Below are 12,852 nucleotides of genomic sequence, written 5' to 3' on the forward strand. Positions count from 1 at the left end.
TATGTTTATCTAATGAAACAACTTCAACTCTGGTACACCTTAGAAAATATTTGCACCAAAGCCAAGTATTGTTTTGCAGCTGTTGTTTTCTCATTTTAAGACTCAATTGACATCTCAGTGAACCACAAATTAGCGTGTACAGCTGCTCTCAGTAGGGCTACTCAGAGGCCAGACAATAGAAGTTGTCAGGAAAAGGGCAGACAGAAAACATAAAGTCTTCAAGAAATAAAGTGATGGGTTTCTTCTCCGTGTAGCTGAGATGTAAACTAGTTGTAACTGGATCATGCTTTTCACAGTCTGCAGACTGGTGGTTTTTTCCCCTGTTATTTTTGATACTGGGATATTTACAGCATGTCTGTCTTGCTTTCACACTGAACGCGTTTAATCGATGGCCTTGTAGTTACCTAAAGGATGCTATCTATTTAATTTTAAACAGAAACAACAAAAAAAAAAACAAACACTTTTTTAATGCTGCAGTGCTTTCCTTTGGGTCCCTGAGCAGTTGTGTTAGATATTCCCCCTGTTCTTCATGGGCGTGTAACGATAATCAAACAGCAACAATCAAATTAGTGGTCAAGCAGCAGCAGAAAATAGGATATAGCACAGCCATCTCGTGAAATATTGGCTTGGCTTTAGATTCTTATCTGCTCTTATTAGAACAGCCTTGCAAGTGGGCTCTGCTGTTGTGTGGCTCCTCAGCTGAAGACAGCCATTAATAGCACTCAGGAAAAGACTTTAAAGCATCCTGATAAATTTCTAACTCGTCCTGCTGATAAGGCATTGATATCTTTCTGTAGTTTCTTTGTATTGTTATTGATGAGGCCAGTTTTGACACAGACGGCTATTCTGATTTTGCAAGTACTGTCTTCTGAATTAGAGCACAACCTTCCTGCAGTTCTTCAATACAGTGAATAAAGGCAAGCTGTAATCATATATTGATGAAGGACGTTTGTGCGTTTGTTTGGGATTAGCTCTCGTGACTCCAACTCTTATTTATTTTTTCCTCTTTATTTTTCAATCTATTTTCTGGAACTTAGTTTGCTTGAGGATAAGCTTCTGAATAGTACTTAATGTTAGAAAGTTTAAGGGTTTTGCTTGTAGGTGAATTTTGAAATGCTAAATTTCAGTCATTCACAGAAGCCCAGGATAACAGGCAGAGAAGGACAGAGCCCCGGGGAACTTGCTTACAGGATTGCTGTTAAGCAGCTAGATATGTGCATAAGCACCTAAATAAGCACGTAAGATATGTATAATTAATGATGATGGCTATTTAAAAAAATAGGTTCTGTTTGGCATCTTTAGTAGTTTTTCAGATGCTATTTATATGATGTCCTTTTTTTAGTGCTCTTTTTAATTCTCCTTTGTGATAGATTTAGCATCACTCTGCCCTGTAGCTTCATGCCTTCCAGCGCTGAGAGCAGTGAGTGCGCTGGTACTGATGGTGCTCCTTAAAAAAAACAAAGCAACCAATCTTACAGCGACTCAAAGTTCGTATCCAAAACGCCTAGGAAAGCAATGCTCCCTTTTTAAAGGTGAAGTTTCTGACTACTGCTTGTTTTGGACACTTGACGTGGACTCTGCACAGAGCAGCACGGCAGGAGCGGCGCAGGAAGAGCAGTGGCAGCATCTGGGTGCTGCTTTGCGGTCAGGACGCGGCGAAATTTCTTGGCCGCTCACATGTAAGCTCTCCACTCAGTGCAGTCACTTCTCGTGCTTTATTGCTTTTACAAGTGGTCTCGAAACCCACTACTTGAGAATAAACATAACTGTGTAGTACTGCTGTGGTACTTTTTATAAATTCTTCTTTGCTGTTTTGTCACTGAGCTGATGAGTGACCTCGAAAAAGACCCTGCTGGACCTAAATAAAAAAAATGGCTTCCTCTGATGTCCTGGAGACAATAATTATGATGTGCCAGTTAAGCCCAAACTACAGCTGAGGGATTTTACTTTAAAGCGGAGGCTTGGGCGCAAAAATGCATTTATAGCTCTTTGTCTGGCACCTCATTATGTGTGGGCCTGATTCATTAAGTAATTGGTTTGCAGTTGTTTACATGAGTATTAAGGCTTTCTATTCAGCAGCCTTTGAGAGATACATTGTGCAAATGTTGCATGTTATGAATGCAGAATGAGGGGCAGGGGACCGGTCCTATTGGCTAAACACTGCACTCTGTTGAAAAGCAAGAGAAAGAGATTGGGTGCTGCTTTGCATAGCAATGACTTTCTTAATAAGCTTTACAGATTAATACACACAAGCTATAAAAGATGCAAAGAGATACTCTTAGCACATTTATACATGCTCATTTCACTATTATGGTACTGGAGATGGGAAGAATTGAGCTCTTTCATATTCGGTTTTTCAGTGCATGTCTTCAGTGCATGAGACTTAATAGAATCCGATGTTTATTGTATTATAAATCATGGGGAAGTAGGCAGATCTGCAACAGTTTATTATTAAAGATTCTTTCAATGTAAATCTTTTTCGGCCATTGTATTTCCTACAGCAAAATCATTTTGTGGTTGAGTGGGGATGAAAGGCATAATGTACGAAGGAGTGAGTCTTAATAGGAAGCTGCTCTCTGAGTAAAGACCACTTGTTCCCTTTTGTTCGGAGGTGCATGCCAGAGCTTCCTCTTCTCCCACAAATATTGTCTGCTTCTGCCTCAGATATCAAACTGCCTTGGTTTTTTTTTTTCCCCCTGGACTAATTTACTTTCTCGAGCTGCTCGTAGATGCAACTTTAGCCAGAAGAGTGAAGGTTTTGCGAGAGGAAAGAGCAGGTTAAGTTATAGAACCGCTCGGGGGGAGAAGGTATCATAAGTCAGGCCTGAGTCTCCCCGAAAGAGCGGGCAGAAGGCGATGTGTGTGGCATTGGGCGGCCCTGCAGCGGTGGCTGCAGCCAGAGGAGGTCACTAGCTTTCGGGATCGTTCTGTGGTTTAGATGCAAGCCGTTTATTTTGCTTCGTGACTTGTTTGCTCTGTCTAGCTTCCAAATAATCTGAAGATTAAAGCAGCGTTACAGACTGAGAAGCAAATGAAAAATGTAATTTGTCAGGACGTAAGCACGGTTTAAAGTATTTTAAACTTTGATTAATCTGCATTCTGGAAGTAATCCAGCCCGGTCCCCGGAGGCTGTTTTTTAGTCAAAAGCTGCCTCTAACAAACTCAGATTTAATGAGATGTAAATAAAAGTTTTCAGATTGTAATTCATCCTCTTAATTATTCTCGAAGGAAATATTTAATAATCAACTGGCAATAACTAATGGGATGCTTGGCTTGCCGTGCAAAGCAGCACGTTGGCCATCAGGGGGCACTCAGACTTTGCTGAACTAGGAGCTCTCGATTCATATTGCATCTTGTACCTGATGTTATTGCTATCATTTTAAATCTCTATGGCGTTTTGTGGACTTGTTTGGCATCTCTTGTCAGAGCTCCAGCCTAAAGTTTTTGGGGTCAGGGTTTTCCAAGGTATGCATTAAGCAGGACAAGGAAATAGCCATTGAGAGCAGTGAAAGCAAGGGAACGGGGCAGAGTGGGGTGCTGCAGCCAGTGTCCTGCACCTTAAGAGCCATGTGTATTTAGGTGAGTCTGTGCCTGATGGTTGTATCCTTCTACAGAGCTTCAATTGTCAAATCACTTCTAACAGAGGTCGACTGTATCTCAGGGATGTTTTTCTGTAAGTCCTGTAGCTATCACAGCTGGTCCCAATCCTAAAAGCCACAGAAACAGTGATGCTGTAGCAGCCGTGCTGCAGGGTGGTCATCAAGAGTTAGCAAGGACCTTGCACTGTGATGGATTTTGGTCTGTTTTTCTAAGCAGGAATATGTATTTTTTTTCTTCAACATGATACACAAGCAGGGGGCGATCTTAAATGTAACTTGATGTCAATCTTTGTATCCTACAATAAGAGTGATCATGTTTGCAGCGTAATTACTTAAATTCAGTGTTATTGTTTCCATTCCTCAGCAAATGATGGCATGTTTAATAGATTTGTTGCTGCATTCCCAACTCTGTAACTAATCTGTGATGCCCAATTTCTAGTCAACCATCAGCAGCAAACGATAGTGCCATCAGAGTTGTCCTGCAGCTCACAGCAAAGCGTATTTATCACACAGGGGCACGCTGAGCTGAGACGTCACATCAGAAGCACCGGCACCGAGTAGCCTGGCTTGATACTCCTAAAAGGCTTTTAGATGTTTCCAGAAAACGATTTTAAAAGATAAATCTGCAGCTTTGCATCCTCACATGTCACTGGGGAGAAGCTGCATCGCTTCTTTCAGTGAGGGTTATGAAGCACTGCCCTGTGAAATATAAATACTCGGTTTGTTTTCTGGTGCCTCAGCACTGCTTTCATGCAGAAGAGGCGCACAGCCTTGAAACCTGTGGCAGTATCAGCTGTAGTGTCGGTGTTCCTGAAGCCCCCACGCTCCTCAATTTGTTTGTCTTTCTGATCAAACTTGACACTGTTTTGTTTTTCCTGATGCTTGGGTGATGTTGTTTCTTTTCCTTTGCTGTTTAAGTAGTGGCTGTGGGCTGTGTGGTTTTCCTTTTTTTTTCCTTTTCTTTCTCTTAAGGCATTTGGGTGTCCTTTTTATTTATTTTTCATTCGTTTCTCTTGCCACTGAAGCGCTGAAGTTCAACAAGTGCTAAAGCAAAAAGACACCCTGACTGGAGTAAGCATTTTCTCTTGATTTTTTTTTTCCCCAATGCCACATCTATTAACTTGCCTTTTTGCTCTACTAGATTTTTTTTTCCTCTTCATATTAATTTTCTTTACGGAGGGAAAAAATATTTTCTTGGAGCTTTTTCATTTCTTATTGTTGCAGAATCTTCAGCACAAAAAAGCCTATTTCAGCGGAGTAAAGGAGAGATTAAAAGGCCCTTTGAAGTTAAACCGGTTTGGGTATTTTCCTTTGTTAGAGCCTGGGTTGAGTTTGGCATTATTTTAGGGAAGAAGCAAATGTGTAAATGGATATCGAAGGGTCACTACAGGGGATTAGTCAAGGCAGGGAAACTGGCCTTACTTCATTTACAGCCCTGAAATTTCTCCTTGGAGGTCTGTGTGGTTATTGTGCGCTCGGCGTAGCAGACGATAACTTTCACGATTGAATTTCCTGACTTCTCAATATGGGTGTTTTGCAATGTAAAGGTTTTGCTGCATCTTGACTAACACTTCAGACATAATTCAAGAATTTTATTCCCTGTGACAAAGCTGTCTTGCAGTATTTCCAGTCTCGATTTGACAGAGTTGCTATTTCTGTTCTCCTGGTACCATTTTCTGCATCTCCTCTAGCATTTCTCTGTGTGCCACCAGCTTCCATGCCAGACCGTTTCCTGGCATCTCCTTTTCTGCCTGATCTGTGGCACTGATACCTAGCTTCTGACAAGCCCTTTCTCATACCCCTTTGGGCTGTTTTTGGTAGGGAATTCTGTTCTTAGGCATGGTAATTTCCCCTGGGAGAGGGGACGCACTGATGGCTTTTTGGTAGAATGTGAACGTCTGTCTTTGCCCTCCCTTGTGTCAGCACTGGCTGTTTTCTTTATGGGAAGGTGGGAGAAGGAGGGAAGGTTTTCAGATCTTCAGAATCTTAGAATCACAGAATGACTTGTATTGGAAGGGACCAGAAAGGCCATCCAGCTCCAACTCCTTTGCTGTAGGTAGAGTTGCCACCCACTAGACCAGGGTGCCTCACCTCTTGGCCGTGGTGGTCCTTGCACCACAGCTTCTCAGTGAGGCCTTCAGGTGGCCCTGGAGCAGTTGGAAGTGCTCAGGGTTGTGCAGGGCTGTGGGTGCTCTTCCACTGCTCATCCTGTGGTCCTGGTATTGCATGGTGGTCCTCAGCCCAGCAGGGCTATGGATCCACCTGAACAGCCCTCACACGTCCAATCGTGGCCTGAACCAAGTGGAGCAGAGGGTCACTCTGAGGCTGCATGATAAAGCCTTTCCACCTCCCTTCCCGATGGTGGAAGAGGAAGCAGTAGGCAGTGTAAACAGTAGCTGTCAGTTGTGTGAGCTTGTTTTAATGAAATACTTGAAGGCAAAACGGTTCTTGTGCAGTCTGCCACGGAAGTCACCTCTCCATTTGCAGCTCAGCAACAAGTGGGTTCTCACTCTACACCCAGGGGAAAACGATGTGGCTGATGGAGTTGCCTCCTCTTAAGCACAAGCTGTGGGCTGAGCCTGGGATCCGTGGGGCACCTCCTGGGGAGCGCCGAGGGTCAGGAAATCTCAGCACAATGAGCAGGAGTTCAGCGTGGTTGGCTGTTCAAGGCCTCAGCCTGGAGGACCTGACCTGTGCAGTGTGTTCAGCAAGCATTTGGAGTGAGCGAATTTGAATCAGAAGTTGGAGTGTAGTGTAGGGTGGGGTTTGACTGAATAAAACCAGGAGGGATTTGGATGGCGTGCTGAGCACTGTCAGATGCACTATTTAAGGCTAACGCATTTTTGAGTGAAATATTTAAAGGATATATTTCTAATTGTTTGTACTTAACTCGTGCTGCTGTTTTGTTACCAGTGCCTAAATGTTCTTTTGGTATTTTAGTTGAACTTCAGCTGTGTTTAATGTTCGACTTCTGGGAATTTGTGAATCTCTTTAGAGAAGGGAGATCGAGGCTAATGGCGTTCACAGCTTGTAGGAAATGAATATAACTAACTAACTAACATTTTTTTCTCTTAAAAAGAGGAGTTGCTGTTACAGAGGTAGCTGTAATGTAATGAAACCTCCCCTGCGTTAAGTTGAACTTTCCAGTTGTAATCACAAAATCTCACTGAATACGGTGATGTAACACGAGCAATGAATCATCTGTCGTCTTGTATCTCCTTCACAAATGCCTTCATTGATGGTAGTTAGAATATTTTTAACTCCTCGCTTCAAGTAATTATGTGTTAGCTGCCGTGTCTCTAAATGAAACGCAGCAAATTGTGTGAAATTTTGACAGCTGATTGTGTTCTGACTGTAGCGACAGCTTCAAATTGCAGCTTGACATTTGCTTATGTTGGACTAGTTCACACAGTAATGTCACAAATATCTCCTATTTGATCTTCCTTATTAAAATCAGCTGAAGCTTTATTTTTAGAGCTTATTGCGGGATTGTTAATATAACAGTTAATTCTCCTACATCATTGCCCCTATGTGATTATTTCACAGCACCAACACAATACACACGCTACACACAAAAGATCAAAATGATTCCAGCTTGTTTGAGAGATTCAAAAGGGCCTGTGATGCTCTAGACACAAGAGCAGTCATTTAACAGAACAGAATCGCAACTGCATATACATCAAGGTAGATCAAAGGCAGCTGGAAGATTGCACATTTACATAGGGACGTGGGTGATGCTATGGGAACCCAGGAGCTGACTTGGAGGAGTGCACTGGCAGGATGGGAAATAAGGAAGTTCAGTGAGCATCAGTGGCGGGTGCTTTTATTTTTGTTTGGATTTTTTCTTTACTTTCTTTGCATATCTGAAAGGCTGCGAAAGATAGATGAAGCTGTGATGCTTTGTCCCCTTAATTCACTACTGGTGTATATCAGCAGTGCTAGCAGTGCTGCTTCCAGAGCATGCTGCCTGAACATCTGGACCAGTGTCCTTGTTGCATGATAATTTCTCCACCTTTTGTAAAACATACAAGTGGGAAAAGCAGCGACCAAGGAGCGAGTAGTTACTAAAAAAAAAAAGTCAATTGAATGTCTTTTAGTTTTGTGACACTGTGCTGAATATTTACAATCTTTCCCTGTTTGCAGGCCTGAATTCAGGAAGGGAGCGATAACTGCTATAAAATCCAAAGGTAAGAACCAACTGTTAAACTGCTTAAAAACCTGTCTGTCTTAGGGAAATTGAAATGGCAGAAAGCCTCTAAATACAGCATTTTTAAGGAGATGGAGGAAACGTGGAATTTCCCTACCTCAGCACAGGAACAGGCAAATAGTTACTGATGGGAAATTGTGGATCAGAGAGGACATGTTTCACAGTGCATGATTTGGAAGGGCAGTGATCTTTGTGCTTGGTGATTTAAATCAAATAGGAGCAGGAGAATCATAGAATCATAGAATCACCAAGGTTGGAAAAGACCTCCAAGATCATCCAGTCCCCCTACCACCAATATTCCCCCGCTAAACCATGTTCTTCAAGCCTAGCAGAGGAAAAATCTGGCATTATCCCTCTTTGAAATACTGAGTGCAGGAGTGGGTGGGCAGCAGTGTGTTTGTGTGGTTACCATAGGTGGGCATACAACAGTGTCTGTACACGTGTGTGTCTGAGACAGTTTTATTCCTTGTGCAGGCTTTCTTTTAAACCAGTTTCTGGGCCCTGTGTGTTTTCATTCTCTCCTACATTTGATTTTACTTCTAGTTACCTTAAATGCTGGTGTCCAAATTCACCTGTAACTCTGTGAAGGAAGGCAGTACTGGGACCAGAGAGTTTTTTGCTGGGAGCTCAGCCTCGGGAGCTATTACAGCCCTGAGGGATACCAAGCTTATTTCACAGTTACGGAATCTGAGCTGATTTCAGGATACCATTAACCATGGGTGCTTTGATGCCGTTTGAAAGGCCTCTGTCACATCTCCAGCCTGCTTAGCTCTCTGCTGGGGAGCTGCGTGTTGTGGAGCCCTTTGGCACGTTTGCTCTCCTCCCACACGTTCAGCATGGGAACGAGCACAGGGTGCAGCCTGCCCCACTCTGCTGCTCACGGCAGACCTGCAGTCCAGGGATCTGGGGATATAGGATGAAAAGTGCAGCTGCTGCATTTGTAGATAAGGTATTTATATAGCTTGTGCCATCAAAAGCACAAAATAGTGAACAGTGCTTCAGTCGAATGTGAGCTGAAATTTCTGTATGAAGCTTGACGGTTTGCCTCTCTCCTGCCGTCTGAATCTGTATTTGTGAGGCTTTTGCCTCATTTGGGACATCAACTTTCTTTTGATAACTTTGGAGAAACGAGGACCCTCTGAAAACCTTTAGGACCAGGCAGTGCAGCTCTGGAAGTAAGTGTAGGCTTGACGTTCTAGCTTGTGGCTGCTTCCTACAGTGGGCTGAGGGAGAGAAGGATGTTACGTGTCTGCACACAACCTGCAGAGAGGTTTCACCAGAGCAGGGCAGGGGGAGCTGTGGGGTAGGATGTCTGTGCTTTGCTGCCCTGGGGAACCACGAACCCAAAGAGGAAGGGAATTTGTGCCTGTGAATGTTGTTCCCACCTGTGCTTGTGTTTCCTCTGACTCCCTCAGCCTATGCTTGTTGCTGTCGTGGGTGCAGTTTAACATTCAGACGCTGTTGCTGCAGAGCCCCGTGTTGTTGCTGATCAGCAGCACTCCTCAGTGGCCCTTTTGTGGTGAAGCAACTATTTTTTCTGGAGATAAAAGCGTGGCTTTCTGTTGTGGTTTTCTTTTTTTAATCAATGGAAAAAGAAAAATTAACAGTTGTTGCACGACTGAGCTGGCAACCTTCACACCTGAATCATCTCATCAGGCCTTCGTTGTGAAGAGCTCTGTGTACTTCCCTGTGTGTCTGCTGCCTTTTTTTTTTTCCCTCTCCTTCCATGGGTCAAAGGAATTTACATATCGAGGAATCTCTCGAGCACTTCAAATTTAAATGTGATTCTGTTTTTCAGTGAAATTGCTTGCTAATTACCAGGTCCTTTTGTTAAAGCCATCCAGTTCTTTGAAGTCGTTTTTTGTCTGTATGTGGTCCTGTCACAGAGTGGTGGTTTTTTTTCCATTTGTGACATCATTGCCATTTTTATGCCAACTCTGTGATGTCATGGTTATCCCGTGACTTCACTGTAGGGTCAAATAGAGGGAGAAAGTGGAACATAATAGACAAAGCTGTAATTCAGGCAGCAGATGGTCAAGTAAATTGCTTGGAGTGGAAATATTCTGCCAAACTACCTTGAGGAACAATGAAGTCTGCCCTGTAAATGGCTCACTGTTCCTCCACAGCAGCTCAGTTCGGAAACCACGACTTGGTGACAGCACAGTGCCAGAAATGCACACCTCTGCTGGGGGTCCTCAAAACAACCCTAAGCCCGAGCTCCTCCATAAACCACAGTGTCTAGATACCTCAAAAGAGCTGGAAAAGAATAACGCCTGTGCTGTCACATGGGCGTGGAGAAGATTTTTATAATTCTCCCTTTATTTTTTGCCTTCACTCTCAGCTTTCTGGGGCGAATCTGACGATAGCAGCTTTGAGGCTGTGGATGTTTTGCGTCCACAAACTCACAGCCCAGAAGCAGATGACTTTGATGACTTCTATGATTGAAGTTCCACCGCTTGCTTTTGGGAAGCAAATCAACAGCATCACCTTCCACAACTTGAATGTGCAGAAGTGCACCTCATAGGTTGATATTTGCATTTAAATACAGAATAAAGATTGCTTGGTATTCTACACAGCCTCCTTGTATGTGTGTTTACTCTGTTTTTCCAACTGAAGGTGTGTCCTCAGATGTCCACTTACCCCATGGTGGTTGTACAGCTTTCTCCAGAAGGCAGCTGGGACCCACTGGCTACTTCCCCATTTCTTTCTGTTATCGGGGATTGGAGCTGATTTTCTGCAGGTCCCTGCTCACAGCAAGCACCTCCTGCCCTGTGCCAAATACAAGGCAAGGGGTGCACCTGTGTAATGGCTAATCCTGCATGACAGAGATGCATGGGTTGTCACAAACAAGGTGTCAGTCAGCAGTGAGCAAGAAATAACACCTCTTGGGTCAAAAACTTGCCAGCCTGACAGAATTGCTGTGAGAGTGGTGCCAGCTACTGTAAGAGTGAAATGTGGCCTTGGGTGATGCTGCTGTCCTTGGGGCAGCAATGTCATCATGCTGTGTGTGCTTATTTCTCTCTGTGATTCAGACCAAGTTGTAGAAGAGGCACTGACCAAAAGGGAGTCAAGTCCGTTTCTGTACCTGGTTGTATATGATCCAAATGTATCTTTTTGTGCTTCAGGAGAAGTGTGGTTGGGCTGCAGTGCTTAATGGCCACATCACCAAAGTCTGTTTTTCTGGAAGCTGTGTAAGCCACAAGTATGCTTAGTAGCAGTACTACTACTGCCCAGCTTGGCAGCTGCTTTTGTTGCAGTAGGAGTGCAAAAAACCACCATCTTCTCATATGTCTTCTAATATTTTGGCTACAGAGCTGACTGGTTTGGAAAAAAGAAAGCAAGCATTCTGGGTATGCATAGATATGCTACTCAGGGCTGCCTGGCATGTTTGATCTTTATCATCTTCTGCAACAGATCAAGAAGAAGAAATGCATAAAATGTACATTTCTAATTCAGCATATTTTGGAACAGAACAGAATTTACATGTGGTGATCCTCAGTGATTTTTCTGCTTTTAGTTGCTTTGTAAAATCTACGCTGGTGTTGCTGTATGGACATCACAATAATTGGATGACTCTAGGAGCTTCATGCATTTTTAATTTTCTTCTTTTAATTCCTTTTATCTAAAATTAAGTTCATTAAACATGAGATTTTCTTTCGAAGGGAGAAACCAGGGGACACATTAAAAAAAATCTGTTCATAATTATGATAAGTTCAAAAGCAAAAAACAGCACCCCAATTAAACCCTGCTGCAAAGCAGTACAGCATCTTTGAATACAGCCACAAATCTTTGGGTCTAGTCCATCAAAAACGATTTTTAAATGGTAACAATATTCTATTTAATAAAAAGAACGAGTAGCCAGAAATGAGCTTTGAAGAAGGCTTGAAAATGAGAAGAAATGGTTAGCATAGCTATCTGTTGGCTTGTTTCATCTTACAGGTTCCCAGTCTGACACCGGCAGTGGTGCAGTGTTGATTATCCCAACAACTGGAAAGTGAGTGCTGCTAAGGATGGAGTGTGTGAGCGGGGTTGTTGGAATGGGAGGCAGCTGGACTCTGCAGCTACAGGATCCCAGCATTATAGGGCTGCCTGGGTCAGAGTGGCTGCTCTGTTTCTGTGCCAAGAGGAAGAGCAACTCTCATCCTGCGTGCATCTGCACAAGGGAAGCTCTTTGGTGTCCTCCTTCACTGTGACAGTTTCCTGCCCGTTGGACCATTGGGCTTGAAAATGAATTTTGCATTGCAGTGGCAGCACAACCAGAAGCATTGATGCTGTCCTGCTGCTGGTCCTGGTAGACAACAAGATATTTCTAGGAACTTCTCTGTAGTCTTCTAGTACCATGTTGGAAGCTTATTTTCCTTTGTTATCTGCAGTCTCAATGTCATCTGGGAGACTTGCAGCACAATGAGCGTACAACCCCACCGTGCTAAGGCCGGTGCCTGCTTTGTTGCCCCTCGGTGCTTTGTTCTGCCCATCCTTCAGCTGTGGTAATTCATTTCTGAGGCCCTGCTCATCTGCTGAAAGTAAGCTCACTGGTATGTCACGCCACTGACAGACCATTGCTATGTGATTTCCAGTGAACGTCAGACCAAAGTTCATCTGGAAGAAGTCTCTGCGAGCAGCGCTGCGAAGGAACACTGCATCAAATCTGCAGCGCCTTTGTAGTTTTAAGCTCTTTCTGAGTGATTCTGGGTTCTTGATGTCAGCCCACTTTAAATCTCCTCGCATGACACAAGGCACCCATCACTAGTCTCTGGTGCTTTTCATTCCCTCAGTCCAGCTCAGCCTCAGACATGCAGCTAATGACAGATGACAGATGGCTTCGGGACTTTCTGCTAAGGCAATATCTCTCTTCTGGTATTTAAGCGATAGCCGAGTTCCTCCAGAGCATATTTTTTATTATACTTTCATTGTGCACAGACTCATTAGATGCAAAACGTTCTGCCAGTCAACTTTATTCAGCTCCTTGACAGCTGTCATACCGGCAGCCTGACGATGATGACAGGTGATGCTGATGGACAGTAGGACTGTAATCAATACAGCCTG

At 43.6% G+C, this 12,852-nt stretch overlaps 1 protein-coding gene across 1 annotated transcript in view; it reads left to right on the forward strand.

The window, feature by feature from the left end:
- Positions 1–10,381, forward strand: part of KIZ (kizuna centrosomal protein) — a 39,459-nt gene extending 29,078 nt beyond the window's left edge. The window contains exons 10-11 of the mRNA XM_052701380.1: positions 7,743–7,786; positions 10,148–10,381. Of these exons, the coding sequence (XP_052557340.1) occupies positions 7,743–7,786; positions 10,148–10,251 (148 nt within the window). The 3' untranslated portion in view covers positions 10,252–10,381. The remainder of the gene's footprint in view (positions 1–7,742; positions 7,787–10,147) is intronic.
- The last annotated feature ends 2,471 nt before the right edge of the window (positions 10,382–12,852 follow it).

The sequence above is a fragment of the Tympanuchus pallidicinctus genome, unplaced genomic scaffold (assembly GCF_026119805.1).
Source record: "Tympanuchus pallidicinctus isolate F22 unplaced genomic scaffold, pur_lepc_1.0 scaffold1, whole genome shotgun sequence".
Lineage (NCBI taxonomy): Eukaryota > Metazoa > Chordata > Aves > Galliformes > Phasianidae > Tympanuchus > Tympanuchus pallidicinctus.